At 47.6% G+C, this 21,331-nt stretch overlaps 1 protein-coding gene across 2 annotated transcripts in view; it reads left to right on the top strand.

Moving 5' to 3' along the window:
- The window catches only part of DKC1 (dyskerin pseudouridine synthase 1), a 53,501-nt gene extending 46,475 nt beyond the window's left edge, over window positions 1–7,026 (top strand). For both annotated transcript variants that reach the window (XM_029607201.1, XM_029607200.1), the window contains exons 14-15: window positions 3,813–3,965; window positions 4,294–7,026. In XM_029607201.1, the coding sequence (XP_029463061.1) occupies window positions 3,813–3,965; window positions 4,294–4,362 (222 nt within the window). In that variant the 3' untranslated portion in view covers window positions 4,363–7,026. The remainder of the gene's footprint in view (window positions 1–3,812; window positions 3,966–4,293) is intronic.
- Window positions 7,027–21,331: the final 14,305 nt, after the last annotated feature.

Raw genomic sequence — 21,331 nt, 5'->3', positions numbered from 1 at the left:
TCTTGAGCGAAGATGCAGGAGGAGTGCGTTCAGTTTCTCCTGCAAGTTATAATCACCTTACGGTCGCTGGGTTGGGTGATAGATGTGATGAAGAGTCACTTAGTGCCGACCCAGTCAGAGTTTTCTGGAGGCATTTTTTTTGATACCCAGAAGGGCAGGGTGTTCCTGACCTCGGTTAGGTTGTCAAAGTCTCAGGCACAGGTGTCAACGTTGGGGCTCTTTTCGGGTCCTAGAGTTCATGGCTTCCACGTGGGATTTGGTTCTGTGGGCCTTCGCACACAGGAGCCAGTCATAGAAAGTGTTCTGGTCCAGATGGGCAATACTCCAACAACATATTCCAAGGGCTTTTGTCCACAGTGGAGACATCCTGGTCCATCAGTCGCCTGGAAACAAGGGTGGTCTGTTGGGTCATGGAAGTCTTCCTTCCCTGGATTAAGGGGGTGGATGGTTTGTGTGTTCTCGGACAATGCGACGACAGTGGCATGCATCTATCAGCAAGGAGGGACGAAGAGTCACGCTGTGGCTTTGGAAGCTCAACAGTTGTTTGGGTGGAAAGCCATTTTGAGAAATTAGTGGTTTCTCGCGTCGCAGGTACGGACAATGTGCAAGCAGATTTCCTCAGCAGACAGCAGCTGGGTCCGAGTGAATGGGAGTTGTCCAAGGGAAGCTTGGGTTCACATCTGTGCCCGGTGGGGTGTTCCCTAGCTGGATCTCATGGCGATGCGTGCCAATACAAAGTCAGTGAGGCTTTTCAGTCGCAGAGGAGAGGTTGGTGCAGTGTGTCTGGATGCTTTGTGTGCCCTTGGCCGACGTGGATCCTACTGTACGTGTTCCCTCCCAGGCCACTCGTCTGTCGTCCGGTGGTATCAGGGTGGCTGCGGCAACCGTGGGTCGCGGATCTGGTACATCTCGCAGTAGTGGGACCCCTCAGGTTAGACCACTTGCCAGGCTTGCTTGAACAGGGTCCTATATTTTCGGATCAGGAGGATCACTTCTGACTAGATGCTTGGTTTTTGAGAGGTGGCGATTGTGCCTGAAAGGTTATTTGGAATGTTATTTCCACGTTCCTCCAGGCTCTGAGGTCCTCTATGTCCTTGGCGTATGTCAAGGTCCAGAGAGAGTTTTGAGTTGTCATGTCTACAATGGCGATTGGATCCCCTGGGTGCGGATATCTTAGCCTTTTTGCAGCAAGGATTGTTTAAGGGTCTGGCCTATAGCTTGCTCCGCATTCAGGTATCACTTATCCATTGGTCGGGAAGGTTCTTTGCAGGATAGCAGTTCATCGGGGCCCAGTGATACTGGTAGCTCCGGAATGGCCTCGTCGGCCTTGGTTTGCGGACTTGGTCAATCTCGCAGAGGACTGACATCTTCGGCTGAGCCATCTCCCACGGCTGCTGCACCAGGGGCCTGTATTTTTCGACCAGGCAGATCGCTTCTGTCTTGCGGCTTGGCTTTTGAAAGGCGCCGCCTGAGAAAGCGGGGCTACCCGGAGGCCATGGTTTCCACCCTCCTCCGGGCAAGGAAGACCTCTGTCTGTGGCCTATGTTCGGGTCTGGAAGGTCTTTGAATCCTGGTGTTCTTCGAGGGAAACACCTACTCGTTCTGCTTCTGTGGCTCAGATCCTGTCTTTCCTACAGCAGGGGCTGGAGAAGGGATTGGCCTACAATTCTTTGAGTTCAGGTAGCAGCCCTTGGATCCCTACTACACCGTCATGAGGGAGTTTCTCTGTCTGCACACCCGGATAGCGTCCGTTTCCTCAAGGGCAAGAAGCACCTGCATCCACCGGTTCGGGCTCAGTTTCCTTCCTGGAACCTCAACTTGGTGCTCCGGAACTTAGGGGGCGCCCCCTTTGAGCCCATGCGATCCGCTACTCTCAAGGACCTCACTCTTAAGACGGTGTTTCTCGTAGCTATCTGTTCCGCCCGTCGGATTTCAGAGCTGCAGGCCCTCTCCTGCCGGGAGCCATATTTGCGTTTTTCGGACTCGAGAGTTTCTTTGCGTACGGTTCCATCTTTTCTTCCCAAAGTGGTTTCCGCCTTTCATGTGAATCAGACGGTGGAACTTTCATCTTTCGCGGACTCTGAGGCCAGAGAGCTGCGTAAATTGGATGTCAAGCGGATTCTAATTCGCTATCTAGAACTTACAAATGATTTCCGTTTGTCCGATCATCTGTTTGTTCTCTGGGATGGACCTCAGAAGGGATGCAAGGCATCGAAAACCACGATTGCCCGCTGGTTGAAAGAAGCTATAGTAGCAGCTTACCTGGGATCAGGTAAGCAGCCGTCGGCGGGCATCAAAGCCCATTCTCTCCGGGCTCAGGCGGCTTCCTGGGCGGAAAGTGGCTCTGTCTCTTCTCAGGAAATATGCCGAGCGGCAACCTGGAGTTCATTACACACTTTTGCTAGGCACTACCGGTTGAACCTTCAACTGCCGGTTTTTGGCTCTTTTGGCGATCGAGTCATTTGGGCAGGGCTATACGGGGCCCACCCTAAGTAGGGAAGCTTTGGTACATCCCACTGTCTGGACTGATCCGGGTACGTACAGGGAAAAGAAAATTATTCCTTACGTGCTAATTTTCGTTCCTGTAGTACCACGGATCAGTCCAGACGCCCTCCCTAAAGTTTTGGAGGATGGGGGGGTGTTGGCTATCCCTGCTCTAATGTTCTTCACTTACTGCTCTGTTCTTTCCAAGTCAGACTGGAATCATAGTTCATTTTGCAAGTTTCTTTACCAGTTTGTACAACTGGTTTGCATTACTATCTACCATGTTAGTTGGGTAGTTGTTTTCTTTCCAGATCTGTTTTGTGTTCATGCTTGGATATTCTCTATATACTGAGGTTTTTCCAGAGGGTGCACTGGTGTATAAGGGTCCGCCCTCTGAAGTTTGTTCTGACTCCATCTGCTGGACTGGGGACATAACCCACTGTCTGGACTGATCCGTGGTACTACAGGAACGAAAATTAGCAGGTAAGGAATAATTTTCTTACACTCTGGTCCTATCTTGGTTGATAAGGCTCCTGTTGTATGTTTCCCCTGTGGCCTCTCATAGGATGTATATTGCACCGCATAGACTAACATCCAGGAAAGGTGATTACGTACGCTATCTGATTTGCGGGTCTGGTTCATCTTGCAGTAGACAGTCCCTTCTGATTGGCTTATCTTCAGGGGTTGCTGCGACAGGTGCCCATTATTTTGGATCAGGCAAATCACTCTAGGCTTGCGGCTTAGTTTTTAAGAAGCTGTGTCTGCATTTGAAAGGATACTTGGAGCAGGTCATTTTTGCTTTCCCTGTACGTACCCGGATCAGTCCAGACAGCGGGTTGTGTCCCCTGTCCAGCAGTTGGAACCAGAGAAAAAAAATAACTGAAAGGCATACCATAGGCTCTTCTTGGTCTTTGGGTAATTGCCAGGTTCTTGTGACCTGGTTTGGCCACTTTTGGAAACAGGACGCTGGGCTTGATGGACCCTTGGTCTGACCCAGGATGGCAATTTGTTCTTATGTTCTTAAGTCCATAAACTATTAAGGTGGACTTGGGGAAATCCACTGTTTGTCTCTGGGATAACCAGCATAGAATCTGTCAACCGTTTGTCATCCTGTCATGTGCTTGTGATCTGGATTAGTCACTTTTGGAGACAGGATACTGGGCTTCATGTAGCTTTGCTATGACTGTGTGGCAAATCTTATGTTCAATAACAAGTACAGTGTGAAAAGTATAAACCACTGCTAGAGCTACACCACATTTCATTTTTGTGATGTCCTGTGTCAGAAAGCCAGCAACTTACTCTTATTTTTTTCTCTTCTCTCATGACAGAGGAAGAGGGAAAATGAAAGTGAAAGTGATGAGGTAGCGTCCACCTCTGCCACTCCAAAGTCAGAGGAGCAGAGCAAGAAAGAAAAGAAAAAGAAGAAAAAAGAGAAAAGGGCCAGAGAAGCGCCTGAGGAAGAGGTGGAAGTGATAGAAGAGGTATGTGGTAGTGCCCTAACATTTACAGGCTGGAATAACTTTGCTGTGCTTCCTCCTCCTCCCACTCCCAGCCTCAGTTCAGGGTCTGTGGTAGATTCCAAATCCATAGAGAACAGATTTGGATATTGTTGGAAAATTCAGGCCTCCAGTGGCAACTTTCACTCCAGATCTCCTCCAGATATGGAACCTGAAGGTGACATTTGACAAGATGGGCTTGGGAGCAGGTGAAAGTGAGGTGTGACATTTTGCTCTGCAGCTGTTGTATTTCTATGCAAGGCAGAATCTGTTTGGGTGTAGCTTCACTATGCTGATGTCTCCTTCCTTACAGGTTACTGAAAGCGTGAAGAAGAAGAAGAAAAAAAAGAAGCAGAAAATAGCTGAGGACCCTTCAGAGTAGCCAGCTGTGGACACTTTACTCAGTTAAATCTGAGATTCCTCAAGTTGACACGAACCACCGTTGTCCAACAGACACAGACAATTCATGGCAGTTTTCCTTAATTGCTATGAGTAGATGGACAATAAACCAGTTATGTCCTCGTTTGAGAGCAGCGGTTTTAGATCTTGGTGCATCGTTACTATCCTGTTCTAAGGATAGCGCAACAGGTGTGCAAACTCCATTGATGCAAATGGATTTTTTTGTATTGTGAATTTGGACAAATTGTGAATGACCAGTGGTAGGACTAAGTGAACACACATTGGAATTCCAGCTAGAGCTATCACTGGACGATGTTTTTATAAGTAATTGTTTATAAAACTGTAACAAAATGAGAATTTATAAAACTTTTCCAATTACTTTTCTTTTTCTTAATCTATTTGGGGTGAAATCACACAGCCAGATTTTTAAGTTTACTGCTAGCAGTGGGTTGTCCCTTTCAAGCCTTGTGATGACTCGTCCCCTTTTCAGACAGCGGGCACTAATAGTGCTGAATAACAGCCAGTTTGTCACTTGTTGCAGGGTCAAGTTGAGGTAGTAGGCTGTTTTTGGGGGTTTCTAGCTGGGGAAAAGGCCCTACAAAGTAAATGACACAGGCTATTTTCTCCACGTAAGATGCCCAAAAAAGCTAAACGGATCTACAGCTTGCTTGGCTACCCTTCCTCAGGCAGGGCTGAAGGCTGATAACTGTACTGGGTTTTTGTTTTTTTCCATCATGCCGAAATGGCTGCATCTTCAGCTTTGTGGCCTGGAAGGCCAGGCCTCTGCAGCAGGTAGGGAAGGTTTGAAGGCTTACCAACAAGCAGTCTATGAAAATATCCCGAGAATGGATCCGTGCATAAACATTTCATTGGTGGGGAAACTGGCTGAGTGTCTCTTCCAGCCCCCTCTGGAGGCAGAAACCATTGAAGCTCTTCTTCATGGGGCTATGGAGGAGAAGAGAGATGATCAGGAGGGATCCTACAGAGAGTTTAGTGGCACCTATCCTCTGGTTGAGAGGGGAGTGAAGATTGCCTGCAGCCCTATTCAGTTTAGTCTTAAAAGGCCTCACTTAGCTGACCTGAAGAAATTTTAAATGGAGGCAGCAAAAAAACATGTTTGGGTGGGGGGGAACCCCCCCCCCCCCCCAAGACTAATAGTAAAAATGTTCTTGAGAGAGGGCAACTCTTGAGTGGTGTGGAGGATGTGGGCATGCCAAGGATGAAATATTTTCCAGGTATTTCTGCTGCTTCTGCCCCTGGTGACCAAGTCCCTGAAACATTTTTCAGACTCAGATACTGAAACAAAGAAACATGAGGGCAGAAAGACTTCTACGGCTTATCTAGCCTGCCCATCCATACTATTCAGCTTTACAGTCCTTACAGTGCTTGCTTTAATTCAGATACTGCCCACGTCTCCAGCACAGGGAGGCTGTTCCATGCATTCACTACCCTCTCTATAAAGAATATTTCCTTAGATTATTTTTGAGTCTATCCCCTTTCACCCTCACCCCATGACTCCTCATTGTAGATCCCTTTCCTTTGAGGCTTGCCTTCTCTGCATGGAAACCTGGAGGTACGGTATTTAAATATCTGTCTTGTCTCCCTTATCCTGCCTTTCCTCCAAGGTATACATTTTTAGGTTTTTGTTGCCATATGCTTTACTACAACAGACCATTTTGGTAGCCACCCTCCGGACTGACTCAGCACTATGAATACCAAAACCTTATAGGATTAGAATCAGACTTTTAAAAAAGCAATATTTTTGGCTTAAACTTTTTTTTTTCCCCCCTAACATACCCAGATCAGTCCAGACAAGTGAGTTTTGCATCCCTACCAGCAGATAGAGGCAGAGAACAAAAACTTTGAGGCACTGCTATATAACAGAGTGCCCCCTGCAGTGTTATCTGTCTCCAGCAGATGAAAGAGTTGCAAACCTGGAAATTGGTGTTGGACATGAGACGTTGGAGCAGCTCTGGTTCTTACCTGCTAATTTTCACTCCTGGAATACAACAAATCAGTCCAGAAGCCCTTCTCCTTTCGAAAGACCTTTTCTTGCTTCTGGTTGCTAATAATGCAGAACTTTCATTGATTTTAGATAGGGAAGACTTTTATGGGGTCCAGTTAAGGGGGACTCCAACTTTAGTTCTCTGCTCTCTAGATGGGGAGTCAGGTTGAGTTTGTTGAAAGTAAGGATCTTGGCTTGGGTACAGGTCAATACTGAGGGACTGCAGGTGGCACTCTGGTTATGTAGCAGTGCCTTGAAAGTTTTTGTTCTTTGCCTCGATCTGCTGGTAGGGATGCAAAACCCACTTGTCTGGACTGATCTGTGGTATTACAGGAACGAGAAAAAAAAATTTTTTTTGGTGCTTGCTTTTTGGATGTGCAGAAACTATACTTGCCCTACTTCTGAATATGGTTCAGGAGCCCTATTTGTGAAGGCTTTCTATCACCTGAACTTGGCAGGAATACAGCAGTATCACTTGTAAAAGTTGCTCAGTGGTCTCAAAACATTTTTTTCTTCCTGTGCTGCCAAGAGGCATCCACTCTTAGCACACATCTGTCTAATTTGGTTGTCAGTTTGAGGATGAAAATATACTGGAAATTGTATTTACTTTTTTATAAATAAAATATATCTTTTGAAAGTCTAGGTTTAATTTTGCAGACAATGTTTATTTTAGAAAAATGTTTTTATCTATATATGCCTCAATTAAAACATGATTATCACGCAAACTGTCTAAACGTATCAAAACAAATGATTTTAGGTCACCCTCAATTTGAAGAAATTCCCAAAACTTTTACATTTGATAACACAAAATATTGAATAATATTTGCAGTCTTGGTGTTATACTAGATACAAATTACACATGCAAAGTCATATAACCATCGTAAAATCTTCATTTTATAAACTCCATTTACTAAAATACCCATCTGCATTCTGAACAGTTCTTTAGTCATTGGTATTGACAAGCATTGACTACTGCAATTCCCTTTATGAAGGACTCCCTCAATCCACAATACAGCCACTTCAATTAGTCCAGAATGCAGCAGCATGATTATCTAACACAAAATTATATGAACATATCTCTTCATTCCTGGATATACCCAGATCAGTCCAGACCAGTGGGTTATGCACTCCCACCAAGCGTGCCACCTGTAGCTCCTCAGTATTTGTCTCCAGCAGATGGTGGTGGTGCACACTTGCAGCTCTTGGCTGAGTTTCTCTGGAGTAGTTTGCTCCCTGAGGTGCCAGGTTCTGTCTTGGGGCCATCCCTTGGGTAGAGCCAGGCGAATGGGGGGTTGGATACCCCTGGCTATGCTAGCCTGAGTGTCCTGGGACCCCTGATAGCCAGTGGACTTGCTCCCTCAGTGGTCCCAAAGCCTCCCTCCAAGTGGCCGCTGGTTCAGGGAAGTATCCTCTTTGGGGAAGTTTTTTTTGTTTCAGATAGTTTTATTAAGTTAAAAAAAAAAAAGTTCCCTAGGCTTCCTGAGGTCAGCGGCTCTCTCGGGTGATTCAGTCTGCTCGGCAGAGCTGAACCCAGCAGTCCTTCATGTACTGGAGGGGAGAGCAGGCAGCTTCTGGTGAGGTGCCTTCCTGGCTGGGTAGGAACTCCCTACACGTGACTGCTGGGCGATGCCGAGCTATTTTAAGCATAGCAGCCATTTCCTAGCGTGTAGCAGATGGACTCAAAACAAATGGGTATAGTGTGCTCGTGCTAGCAGTTGGAGACGGATCTGACGTCAGCACGGGTACATATACCCCCACAGGAAGTGTAGCAATTCAGTAATTTCCGTCTCCAAAGCAGTTTGGAGCTACCTCACGCTCGCTGAGCGTGTTTCCAAATTCTAACATTTCCTGAAAGGAGTCAAGCACATTCGCCCGCCACTGAAGTGGCCAGTGCCCTTGTGGAATCTCAACCTAGTATTGGAATTTTTGGCGGGATCAGCCTTCAGGCCCCTTCGAGGCCTGTCCCTCCGTTTGTTAACCTTGAAGATGGTGTTCTTGCTGGCTGTGTGTTCCGCACGCCGCATCTCAGAGCTACAAGCGCTATCCTGTCGTGATCCATTTCTCAGAATCACTCCAGAGGCTATCCATCTTCGCACAGTGCCATCCTTTTTACCCAAGGTGGTCTCTCACTTTCACCTCAACCAAACCATATCCTTGCCTACCACGGAAGGTTTGAAGAAGTCGGAGGAAGGTCGAATGCTACGCCATCTCGATATCGGCAGACTGCTGTCCAGATACCTGGAAATGTCAGAAGCAGTACGAAAGACGGGAAGAAGTAAGGGGAAGCGGCCTCACGGCCAACCATCGCCCGCTGGATTAAAGAAGTTAAGGCAGCCTACATAGAGGCGGGAAAACCACCGCCCTTCAGGTCAAGGCTCATTCTACCAGAGCACAATTGGCCTCTTGGGCAGAAGCTAAGCTGCTGTCGCCTGCAGAGATATGTAAAGCGGCGACATGGTCCTCCCTCCCTACCTTCTCCAGATTCTACCGTCTGGACGTCCAGGCCAGGGAGGACACAGCATTTGCGAGGGCAATCCTAAACTGTCCTCGGGCAGCCTCCCGCCCAGTCTGGGAGTAGCTTTTGTACATCCCATTTGTTTTGAGTCCATCTGCTACACGCTAGGAAATGTAGAGATTACTTACCTGATAATCTTGTTTTCCTTAGTGTATGCAGATGGACTCAGCATCCCGCCCGGCTGCCGGCATACATGGGGATTCACCGACTCACGGTAAGCCATGTTTTCTTATAATAGGCCAGCCACCCTGCCGGGTGTCGACGCCTTCCGGTTGAGAACACTGGCGGTCTCCAGCTACTATCAATCGGTCAGGGGTAATCCTGTTTATTAATCGATCGGTCAGCTACAGCTTTTGCAAGGAAGATTACTAAGTTGCTACGCTTCCTGTGGGGGTATATATACCCGTGCTGACGTCAGATCCGTCTCCAACTGCTAGCACGAGCATACTATACCCATTCGTTCTGAGTCCATCTGCATACACTAAGGAAAAGGAGATTATCAGGTAAGTAATCTCAACAATTTTGTTTCCCTGCTGTCTGCCTTCAGGCGCGTCTGCTTAGCAGTGCAGTTATTCTCGGCGTGCGTGTCATTTTTATAAACGCGCTTTTCCCGCGATCTTGGCAGTACTCTTTACTGCCTGGGGGAGGGGGATCCCTAGGGGACCGCACAGTGTTTGGAGAATGGCGGAAAAAGCCTCTAGTTGAGTCCTGTAAGGTGTGTGGTCTGCCTACCTGGATTCCCTCTCCTTGTGCACTACTTGTGCTGCGGGAGGGGAGGGGTCCTCTAAGGGGCTAAAACCCAAGAAGGCTGCGCATGGGGCAGCTTCAGGGGCTGGATCCAGGGGCATGTCTCCTGTGGCCTCAGCTATACCTGCCAGAAAGGAGTCACAGGAGGAAACTCCCCTGCTCTCTCCTATGATGTGGGAACTGGTTCAGGAAGACATGGGGGATGTGGAGTCGGATCCCACTGACGATGAAACGGGTCCGGGTGATTTTCCACCCGAGTTTGTACTCCTCATGCATGAGGCCGCCTTGGCCAGGAAATTGGTGAAGCACAGACCCCAGGAGAGAAGTTGAGGGGTTCCGAAACGCCCCAACTTGCGTACAGACTCTCGGATCTCGCACGCAACCATAGCCCATGGGGAACTTGAAGGCTCGGATGACCCACAAGGGGAGGAGGTTCCCTCACCCCCCCGGGGGATGCTACTACAGACCCGGATGAGACCCTCTCCCCAAATCTGGATACTGGAGGGGACAATCAGATTCAGGTGGAGCCTGGATCGGAAGGGGACAATCCACATGTGATTCGTCTGTTTAAGAAGGAAGAGTTGCAACCCCTTATCCCTCAGGTCCTTGAGTTGGGGGTGAAGCTCACTCAGGAAGAGTCCGACAGCGAGGGTTTTAACCCGATCCTAGATGGTCTCCAGAGTCCACCCAGTGCTTTTCCTATACTGAAGAAAATCCAAAAGCTTATTAGTTGGGAATGGGACTCTGGAGGCAGGCTTTAAGGTTGGCCGGGCTAAGACAAAGCTGTATCTGGTGTTCGATGAACATTGGAGCGCCTTAAGACTCCTAAGGTGGATGCAACGGTATCAGCGGTCACTAAGAAGACTACCATCCAAGTGGCAGGGGCCACGGCTCTTAAGGATGTGCAGGACCGCAAACTGGAACTTCATCTTAAGCATTTGTCTGAGGTCTGGTCTTTGAGTCTTCGAGCGGCGGTCTGTGCGAGCATGATGCAGCATGCATGTTTGTGCTGGATTCAAAAACCTTAGGACCCGACTTCCTCTGGGGTCATGTCCTCTTCCCAAGCGGCCCGCCTGGAGGCAGAGGTTGCTTATTTGGCAGATGCCTTGTACGATTTGGTGCGTACCACAGCACGGAGTATGGCTTCATCGGTAGAAGCTAGGCGACTGCTGTGGCTTCGGAATTGGACGGCGGACGCCTCCTCCAAGTCTGTTATGTAACCTTCCCTTTCAGGGGAAGCTGCTATTCAGAGAGGATCTGGACTAGTTTATGGAAGTCTCTGGAAGAAACAAAGGGCAACAAGCTGCCAGAGGATAAGAGGCCTTTCAAAAAGTCCTTCCCTCCGGAGACTTGTTTTTGGGATTCCTGGAGATTCAGGTCTGGGAGGGGTGCCCCCTCCTCCAGTTCCAGTCAGCCCACAGCTCATCAACAGTCCTTTCGAGGTTCCACCAGATCTGCAAGAGGCGGCTCCAGCCAGGGGGCTAGGACTGGTAAACCTGCCCAATGAAATCAGGCCGGCCCACTCCTCATGCATAGTGGTCCGGGAGCAGGTTGTCTTAGTTTTACAAGGAGTGGGCCAAGATTACCTCTGATCAGTGGGTACTGGAGTTGATAAAGGACGGCTACGCCTTAAGACTTTTCTCTCCCTCTCAAGGACACCTTCCTGGAGTCGTGCTGCATTTCCTGCAACAAGCATGCTGTGGTAAAGGACACTACAAAGATTGCTAGGTCTGGAAGCGATTGTCCCAGTCTCCTTCTGGACGAGCGGCGAAGAGGAAGGTATTCCATTTATTTTGTGGTTTCAAAGAAAGAGGGTACTTTCTGCCCCATTCTGGACCTGCAGCAGGTGAATTTGAGATTGAGGGACCCATGCTTTCGGATGGAGACTCTCAACTGTCATCATGGCTGTCCACAAAGAATTTCTCGCCTCATTGGACCTCACCGAGGCATACCTCCACATTCCAATCCGCATCGATCATCAGAAGTTCTTGCGTTTTCAAGGTTCTGGGTCAACATTTTCAGTTCCGGGCTCTTCCCTTTGGCTTGGCTATGGCTCTGCACCTTTACCAAGGTGATGGTGGTAGTGGCAGCGGCCCTCTGAAAGGAGAGGGTGTTGGTCCACCTGTATCTTGATGATTGGCTGATTTGAGCAGTCAGAGGAGGACTGCTTGCGTGCGGTCCACCGGGTGACGCAGTTCCTCTAGTCTCTAGGCTGGGTGATCAATGGAGCAAAAAGTCATCTGACCCCATTGCAGGCCCTGGAATACTTGGGAGCTCGGTTCAACACTGCTGGGCAAGGTGTTCCTCACAAAGGATAGGATGTACAAGTTACAGCAGCAAGTGCTTCACCTCCTTCATCTTCAGCTCCCCAGAGTTTGGGACTATCTGCAGATCCTGGGCTCCATGGCGTCGACGTTGGAGTTAGTACCGTGGGTCTTCGCTCATGCGGCCATTGCAGAGAGCGCTACTGTCTTGATGGAACCCGGTGTTGGAGCAGTACCAGCTGCCATTACCATTGTCGAAGCAGGCCAGGTTCAGCCTGGAGTAGTGGTTGTCAGAGACCAACTTACAGAAGGGAATGCCCCTCGAAGTCCCGGATTGGGTGATCATGTCGACGGACACAAACCTCCAAGGCTGGGAAGTGGTGTGCCTGGGTCATGCGGCTGAGGGTACCTGGTCCTTGATGGAATGGTCCTGGTCCATCAATCGCCTCGAAACGAGATCTATCTGCAGGGCATTGGTAACATTTCAGCCTCTGGTGCAGGGGAGAATGGTTTGTGTCTTCTCATACAACGCCACCACGGTGGCTTACCTCAACCGCCAGGGAAGAACCAAGAGCCTGCCCGTAGCACGGGAGGCTCATCTCCTGTTTGTTTGGGCCGAGTGTCATCTGGAAGGAATCACAGCCTCTCACGTAGCGGGTGTAGACAACATACAAGCGGACTTCCTCAGCCGTCAACAGCTAGTCCCCAGGGAGAGGGAGCTGTTCCAGGAGGCTTGGAATCTTATCTGTGCCAGATGGGGGATGGGGGGGGGGTTTCCCCCCAGCTGGACCTCATGGTGACCTAAGCCAACTCAAAGACTACTCTGTTCTTCAGTCGCAAGAAAGAAGTTGGGTCGGTAGGACTGGATATAAGTGGCCAATAGGGATTCTCCTGTATGCCTTTCCTCCTTGGCCCTCCATTGGTCAGGTTCTGCGGCACATAGAGGAACATCTCGGCCCAGTGGTCCTGGTGGCTCCAGAGTGGCCATGGCGTCCCTGGTTTGTGGATCTCATTCAGTTGGCAACAGACAGTCCGTTGCGCCTGACCCATCTTTTCAGATCAGGAGGATCGCTTCTCTCTCGTGGCTTGGCATTTGAAAGGCAGCGGTTATGCATGAAAGGTTATTCAGAACTGGCGATTTCCACTCTCCTCCAGGCTAGAAACCCTTAGACTTCAATGGCATACGTCAGTGTGTGGAAAGTGTTTGTTTGAGGCCTGGTGTGATCATACCTCATCTTTTGGCCTTTCTGCAGCAGGGCTTGTCAAAAGGCTTGGCTTATAATTCCCTCTGGGTTCAGGTTTCAGCCCTAGGGTGTCAGTGTCCAGATAGGCGGCAAGCCCTTGGCCAGCCATTTGGACTTTTTCTGCTTTCGGAAAGGGGTAAAGCATCTTTGCCCTCCAGTTCGTAAGTTGTGTCCGGACTGGAATCTTAATCTGGTTTTGCAAGCACTTTGTGATCTGCCCTTTGAACCACTGGGATGGTCTTCCCTAAAAGACCTTACTTTGAAGACTGTTTTCCTGGTGCCCATTTGCTCTGCTAGATGGATTTCGGAATTACAGACTCTGTCCTGTTGGGATCCTTTCCTACACATCTCTACTGATAAGGTGTCCTTGCGTACGGTGCCTTTCTTTTTGCCCAAAGTGGTATATGCCTTTCATGTGAATCAACCTGTGGAGTTGCCCAGTGTCCCTGATTAGTCTCGAGATCCTTCTTCAGGGAGATATCTTCACCTCTTGGATATTTGCTGGATTCTCCTACGTTATTTGAAAGTCACTAACTCCTCTCGGAAGTTGGACCACCTTTTTGTATTTGTTTGGGGGCCTGAAGAAGGTGTCCAAGGCATTCTTGGCTCATTGGTTGAAGGAGACCATTTGTTTGGCCTACATTGGTAAGGGCTAGCCCATTCCAACTGATTTGAAAGTGCACTCTAGAAGAGCGCAAGTGGCTTCTTGGGCGGAGTGTCAGTTGGTATCTCCTGCAGAAATATGTAGGGCCGCAGTCTGGTCCTTTATGCATACCTTTATAAGACATTACTGCCTGGATGTAAGGGCACTAGAGAACGCAGTTTTTGAGGAAAGTGTTCTGAGACCCGGTCTTTCGGGCTCCGGTGTAATGTGGCTTTGTTACATCCCACTGGTCTGGACATGTCCAGGAAAGGAAAATTGGGTCATACTTGCTAATTTTTGTTCCTGTAATACCACATATCAGTCCAGAGGCCCTGATCCATGATGGTTGTGGGATATAAATCTTTTTAAATAAAATTGAGGGGCTTATGTATTAAGTATTTTTCCCATTGACAAAAGCAGGGAAAATGTTATATCTGGCTGTTTTTGTCCCATTCCACTCTGTTTGCAAACAATAATCACGCATGGAAAACACTGAACTCTTTGACTCCTCTTGATTGCTGCAAGATTCTCAATTTTAAGACATTGACCCATTCCATTATACTGCTAGTACACCTCTAGTGGCCAAGAAAGGGCCATATGTGGAATAATTTTGGAGATGGTGGAGGGTAAAAGGTTATGTCAGGACTGGTATGTAAACTGTCTTAGCATAGGTCCAACACAGGGAAGCTTATGTTGTCTAAGTATAACCATGTTAAAACATAAATTGCCATACTGGGTCAGAGCAAGCATCCATCAACTCCAACATCCTGTTTCCAACAGTGGCCAATACAGGTTACAAGTATCTGGCAAGTACCCAAAACATTAAGTAGATCCCATGTTACTAATGCCAGTACTAGCAGTGGCTTTTTCCTAAGTCAACTTGATTAATATCAGTTAATGGACTTCTTGAACTTATCCAAACTTTTAAACCCAGCTACACTAACTGCCTTAACCACATCCTCTGGCAACAAATGCCAGAGCTTAAGTGTGTAGTGCGTGAAAGAATTTTCTCCGATTAGTTTTAAATGTGCTACTTGCTAATTTCATGGAGTGCGCCCTACTCCTTGTATTATCTGAAAAAGTAAATAACTGATCCACATTTATCTGTGATTTTTTTTTTTTTATAGACCTCTATCATATCCTCCCTCAGCTGTCTCTTCTCCAAGGTGAGTATCCCTAACATGTTTAGCTTTCCTTCCATGTAGCAGATGGACTCAGGACCAATGGGTATAGTGTACTCCTGATAGCAGTTGGGAGATGGAGTCAGATTTCAATCTGACATCAGCCTACATCTACCCATGCAGGAAGCTTAGCTCTTAAGTATTTCTCCATCTCTTAAAGAGTTAGGGATACTACACACACTTGCACAGGGTTAGAAAATCCAAACTGAAGAAGAGAGAAAATCTTACCTCTACAAGACTAGGCCTGCTCTCCTGCGGTGATAACCTAAGGGTCCCTCCCCCAGTTGAGAATTCCTGAGGTGATTTCAGAGATTCCTCAGAGGTAAGCCTCGGTCCGGTAGCCGGTTCCCAGCGTGGACCTAGCCCCCAGCGTGGCTGAGAGGCAGTGGGTACAATACCGAGTGTGGCGGTGAAGGTATTTTCTCTCCCCTTGTAGCCGGAGACCGCCCGGCCCGAGACCAGGAAGCGCCGAGACAGAGTAAGGTAGAAAACTTTCTTAAACTTTCTTAAAGTCTCCGATCGGCTAGCTGCACAGATTGTCCTTCCGGTACCTGTTAAATCGGGTTGAGCAGCCCCGTCCAGGCTGGACCCCGATCCGGTACAAGGGTCCCCCCATGTGGAGACCCTGCGGGAGGGTTTCCATCTTGCCTACATGGTTGCTGGTGCCATGTCCCCCTTTTGATCGCCGTATTGTGCACACAGCGGCGCGCGCAATGGTGCTGGGCGCACAGATAGGCCTGTGCGCACTGTGGCACACGCATCCCCGCTAAGCGCACAAATAGCAGCCTGCACGCACATCTTCCGCATCCTGCATGCACATCATCGGCGCACGACTAAGTCTCCCGGCACATGCACAGATGAGTTTTAAGCCACTCCACGCACACAAATCATGGCACCACCGGCCAAGAAAGCCAAGGGACAAGCCCTCTGCCCAGCCTGCCACCTGAGAGCTGCACAACCCGAAGTGGCCTCTGCCCTGTGCCTGCAGTGCAAAGAGACTCCGGGGAGCTGAAGCAAGGCCCCCCCCACCTTAGCCAGTAGAAGAATCCGGCTCCACCAATACTTAATTGATACAAAAAGGAAAAATTAGTTCTTACCTGATAATTTTTGTTCCTGTAGTACCACGGATCAGTCCAGACCATGGGTTGAGCCCCACCTTCCAGCAGGTGGAGACAGACCAAAGTTCTAAGGGTAGCCTATATAAGGACGGAACCCTCAGTATAACCATTGTCAAAGCAGAAAGTACAAGATCAAGCAAATAACAGGATAACTAGTAATTTAATTTAAACCAACAAAATAACAGAGCAATTGAATGAACTATGTAACTAAGCGCTCTTGTATATCTACCCCTGATCATCATAACAATGCTTCCGGTGCCTATCAATAAATTCCAGGAAGACGATGCAGAGATAGAAAAAACGAAAATCCTATAAGAAGGAAAAAAGAATTCAAGCGGACAAAAGAACGGGCGGGCGTCTGGACTGATCCTTGGTACTACAGGAACGAAAATTATCAGGTAAGAACTAATTTTCCTTTCCCTGTACATACCTGGATCAGTCCAGACCATGGGATGTCCCAAAGTTTCCCTATAAAGGGTGGGACCCAGACAGTCCCGCTCGAAGTACCTGCCGACCAAAGGAACCAAAGACTGGAGCCTGAACATTGAGACGGTAGTGACGAGCAAAAGTATGATGAGATTTCCATGTTGCCGCCCTACAGATTTCTTGTGGCGACACTGATTGAGACTCCGCCCAAGAGGCCGCTTGAGAATGTAAAGAATGAGCTTTAAGGCCTTCAGGAACTGCTTGGCCCTTGCAAATATAGGCAGAAGAAATTGCATCCTTCAACCAGCGAGCGATCATAGCCTTAGAAGCTTGCTTTCCCTTGTTGGGTCCACTCCATAGGACAAAAAAATGATCGGACACCTGAAAATCATTAGTGATCTCAAAATAATGCAATAGTACACGTTTGACGTTGAGACAACGAAGATCACTACCACAAGACACCACGATATCCTCTGGTGAAAAAGCAGGAAGTTCCACAGACTGGTTAACATGAAAAGAGGAAACAACCTTAGGTAAGAAGAAGAACGGTCTTGAAAGAGACGCCCGAGTCCGAGAACCGCAGGAAAGGGTCTCTACAGGAAAGAGCTTGAAGCTCAGACACTCTCCTGGCATGAATAATAGCAACCAGAAGACAGTCTTGAGAGTCAAGTCTTTGAGAGTGGCACGACGGCGAGGCTCGAACGGCGCAGTAACAAAGAGATTGAAGTACCAAATTTAAATCTCCACGAAGGAACAAATAGACCGACAGGCGGTTTCAAATGCTTAGCGCCCCTGAGAAAACGAACATCAGGATGAGAGGCAACCGCCCGACCTTCAATGGTGCCCAGGAGGGAACCAAGAGCTGAAAACCTGAAACTCTTAGGGAACTGACCGAAAGACCCTTAGAGAGACCACGCTGAAGAAAAGTGAGTATCACTGAAACTGAAGGAGAATGTGCCGAAACACCCAACTCCTCGCATATGTTTTCAAAAACCTTCCAGATCCGGACGTAGGTAAGCGATGTTGACTGTTTGCGAGCCCTGAGGAGGGTGGCAATAACTTCTTCCTTATAACTTCTGCGCTTCAAACGTCTCCGTTCAAAAGCCATGCTGCTAGGCAGAAGTGATCCACCTGGTCGAAAAATACGGGACCCTGCGGTATCACTCTCCCCTCCATCAAAAGGATCCATGGGGGGGGTCTGCCGGGGAGAGGAGGGTTCCCGGGACCACCTGACCCCTAACCGAGCCCTGAGGGTCTGGAATAACAGCAGGGGGCGGCATGGGCAAAGGAGGAAATTTCAGGGGAGGGGGAACTGTTGGGGGGGGGGGGGTCCACCTCCCTCTGTAAACTAGCCAAATAAGATTCGTGAAGTAAAAGGACAAAATCTGAAGAAAAAACGGGCCCGGGCTGAATTTCCCATGGGGGGAGGGGGGCAGAAGGGGTGAGGGGGTCCGAATTACCTTCCAAGAGCGAACTGGGCTCAAATCGGGGGGTAAAAGAGGAGAAAAATGTATCCCCCTGCTCCGGGAGAAGGAGAATGTGTTTCCTCAGAAACACCTAAAATGGCCGCCGCTCCCGAGATGGGAACGGCCTGGCCACACAACGAGAAAGCCCGTCCCCGAGCTTTGGAAACTGCGGTGCTGAGGAGGAGCCTTCTCCCCCGGAAAGACACCTGGAGCACACCCCCTTGCGGGAGAGTTGGGAGGCCGACTCTCCACAAGCTACACAACAAAGCGTCCTTGGCATGAAAGCAGAGAAGGAGCTGTGAAAACTAATTGAAACAGCTGACTGGGAGTCCCTGAGGAGCTGGGCAGGTGATTGAACCCCGCTCCCTCCTCACAAAAAAACTCTGCTGCCCTTTTTTTTTTTTTTTTATATAACAAAGACCAAATTTATTTAATATTTGCTCTGTGAAAAAAATGATAGTCTTATTCAAAAATAATATTCTATTTTACTCTCAGAGGCAGGGGAATTTTTTTCCCTCCCTGAAAGCTCAGCCGAGGAATGGGCATCTCGGGGCACGGCCACAGAGAAAGTGGGGAGAGGGACTGGCACCACCAGTATCACCCAGTGGGAAGGGAACCTAGGCTGATAAAAATCAAGGGGCAAAAGCTCCCCTAGGAACCCCAAGAACGAGGGAGACAAAACTGTCTGCCCTAACACAGAGAAAAAAAATCTGGGTTTTTTTGGGTTTTTTTTAAAGAAGTAAGAAAGCAAACTAAAAATGTACTTGCGTGAGCTTGCCCCAGAAGAAAAGAGGAAGAAAGCACAGAGGCCAAGCTAACAGGGAACCACAGGGTGAGCTGTTCCACCTGCTGGAGACAGACAAATACTGAGGGTTCCAGGGTGGGTTCCGTCCTTATGTGGGCTGCCCTTAGAACTCTGGTCTGTCTCCAGCTGCTGGAACGGGGGCTTAACCCATGGTCTGGACTCATCCGGGTACGTACAGGGAATGTAGATTTTCCTCTGTCTTGGTTATTTCAAGGGTTTAATCTCTTTCCCCCCTCCTTTCTTAGTGGTATTTTGATTAAAAAACAAACAAAGGATGGGGACCAGGAGTAGCCTCAAACTTTCACTTGAGCTGTCCTTGGGAAAAGGAAACAAATTCAAACAGGTTCCAAGTCAGTGCCCCCCCCCCCCCAAACCTGTACTGATCAGCAACTCACCGCTACTGGTTCTTTTTTCTCTGGCTCCTGCTTTCTTCATTAATTTTGTCTCCTATCTGTGAACACTATCCAAATTGTTACTTATATCATATCATGACATTGTATAGAATAATTTCCTGCTCCTTTTTCAAATTATATGCCATCTATTACGAACTTTCATATTGGTAACATTTATTTTAAAATATATATCCTTTCTTTAATAGTATTAATCAATATTCTAATATTGAATTACTAGAAATCACTAATTAGTATAAATTACTTCCATATTCCACAATAATTGGAACTACTATTTTTGTCTCTGATACTCTAGATCCTAAGAACATAAGAAAATGCCATACTGGGTCAGACCAAGGGTCCATCAAGCCCAGCATCCTGTTTCCAACAGTGGCCAATCCAGGCCATAAGAACCTGGCAAGCACCCAAAAACTAAGTCTATTCCATGTAACCATTGCTAATGGCAGTGGCTATTCTCTAAGTGAACTTAATAGCAGGTAATGGACTTCTCCTCCAAGAACTTATCCAATCCTTTTTTAAACACAGCTATACTAACTGCACGAACCACATTCTCTGGCAACAAATTCCAGAGTTTAATTGTGCGTTGAGTAAAAAAGAACTTTCTCCGATTAGTTTTAAATGTGCCCCATGCTAACTTCATGGAGTGTCCCCTAGTCTTTCTACTATCCGAAAGAGTAAATAACCGATTCACATCTACCCGTTCTAGACCTCTCATGATTTTAAACACCTCTATCATATCCCCCCTCAGTCGTCTCTTCTCCAAGCTGAAAAGTCCTAACCTCTTTAGTCTTTCCTCATAGGGGAGTTGTTCCATTCCCCTTATCATTTTGGTAGCCCTTCTCTGTACCTTCTCCATCGCAATTATATCTTTTTTGAGATGCGGCGACCAGAATTGTACACAGTATTCAAGGTGCGGTCTCACCATGGAGCGATACAGAGGCATTATGACATTTTCCGTTTTATTCATCATTCCCTTTTTAATAATTCCCAACATTCTGTTTGCTTTTTTGACTGCCGCAGCACACTGAACCGACGATTTCAATGTGTTATCCACTATGACACCTAGATCTCTTTCTTGGGTTGTAGCACCTAATATGGAACCCAACATCGTGTAATTATAGCATGGGTTATTTTTCCCTATATGCATCACCTTGCACTTATCCACATTAAATTTCATCTGCCATTTGGATGCCCAATTTTCCAGTCTCACAAGGTCTTCCTGCAATTTATCACAATCTGCTTGTGATTTAACTACTCTGAACAATTTTGTGTCATCTGCAAATTTGATTATCTCACTCGTCGTATTTCTTTCCAGATCATTTATAAATATATTGAACAGTAAGTGTCCCAATACAGATCCCTGAGGCACTCCACTGTCCACTCCCTTCCACTGAGAAAATTGCCCATTTAATCCTACTCTCTGTTTCCTGTCTTTTAGCCAGTTTGCAATCCACGAAAGGACATCGCCACCTATCCCATGACTTTTTACTTTTCCTAGAAGCCTCTCATGAGGAACTTTGTCAAACGCCTTCTGAAAATCCAAGTATACTATATCCCCCCTAGTGGAAGGATTTTGAGTTTTATCGTGTATTAAGCTAATGTTATTTGTTACATTATTATTGTTCATAATCTTTTTTACTATAATTTAATTTTATTGTAAAGCCTGTTGCTAATTAATGTTCCTTGTAAACCGAGGTGATGTTTGCTAACGAACCGCGGTATATAAAAATCTTTAAATAAATTAATTAATTAATCTCTCTTATAGCTCTTTAATTTCTTTCCATCGCCAATCTCCCCTTCTCAGCTAATACTTTATTTCTCTCCTCTCTCCATGTCCCACTCTTCCATTTCAATTATTGTAGCCCTCTGAGATCATTGCCAACTTGCAGCCCTCCAACTCACTCTCGCTGTTTCTCCCACATCTACCTGAGCTTTGTCTCCTTTTTCTAGCCCCATCCTTCCTCCTAAAATGCACACCACCATGTTGCCCTCTCCCCCACTCCTCTTATTCCATGTCTGTTTTCCCCTCCTCATCTACTTTTCCCACACTTGTTCTCTCTTCCCCTCTATCAGCCCTCTTATCACGCCCTGTGTTTTACTGTCTAACTGTGCATCCCTATCTCCTTTT

This window comes from Rhinatrema bivittatum, chromosome 6 (assembly GCF_901001135.1).
Source record: "Rhinatrema bivittatum chromosome 6, aRhiBiv1.1, whole genome shotgun sequence".
Classification (NCBI taxonomy): Eukaryota; Metazoa; Chordata; class Amphibia; order Gymnophiona; family Rhinatrematidae; genus Rhinatrema; species Rhinatrema bivittatum.
The sequence above is the reverse complement of the archived record's forward strand: the minus strand, read 5'-3'. Positions and strand labels throughout refer to the sequence as shown.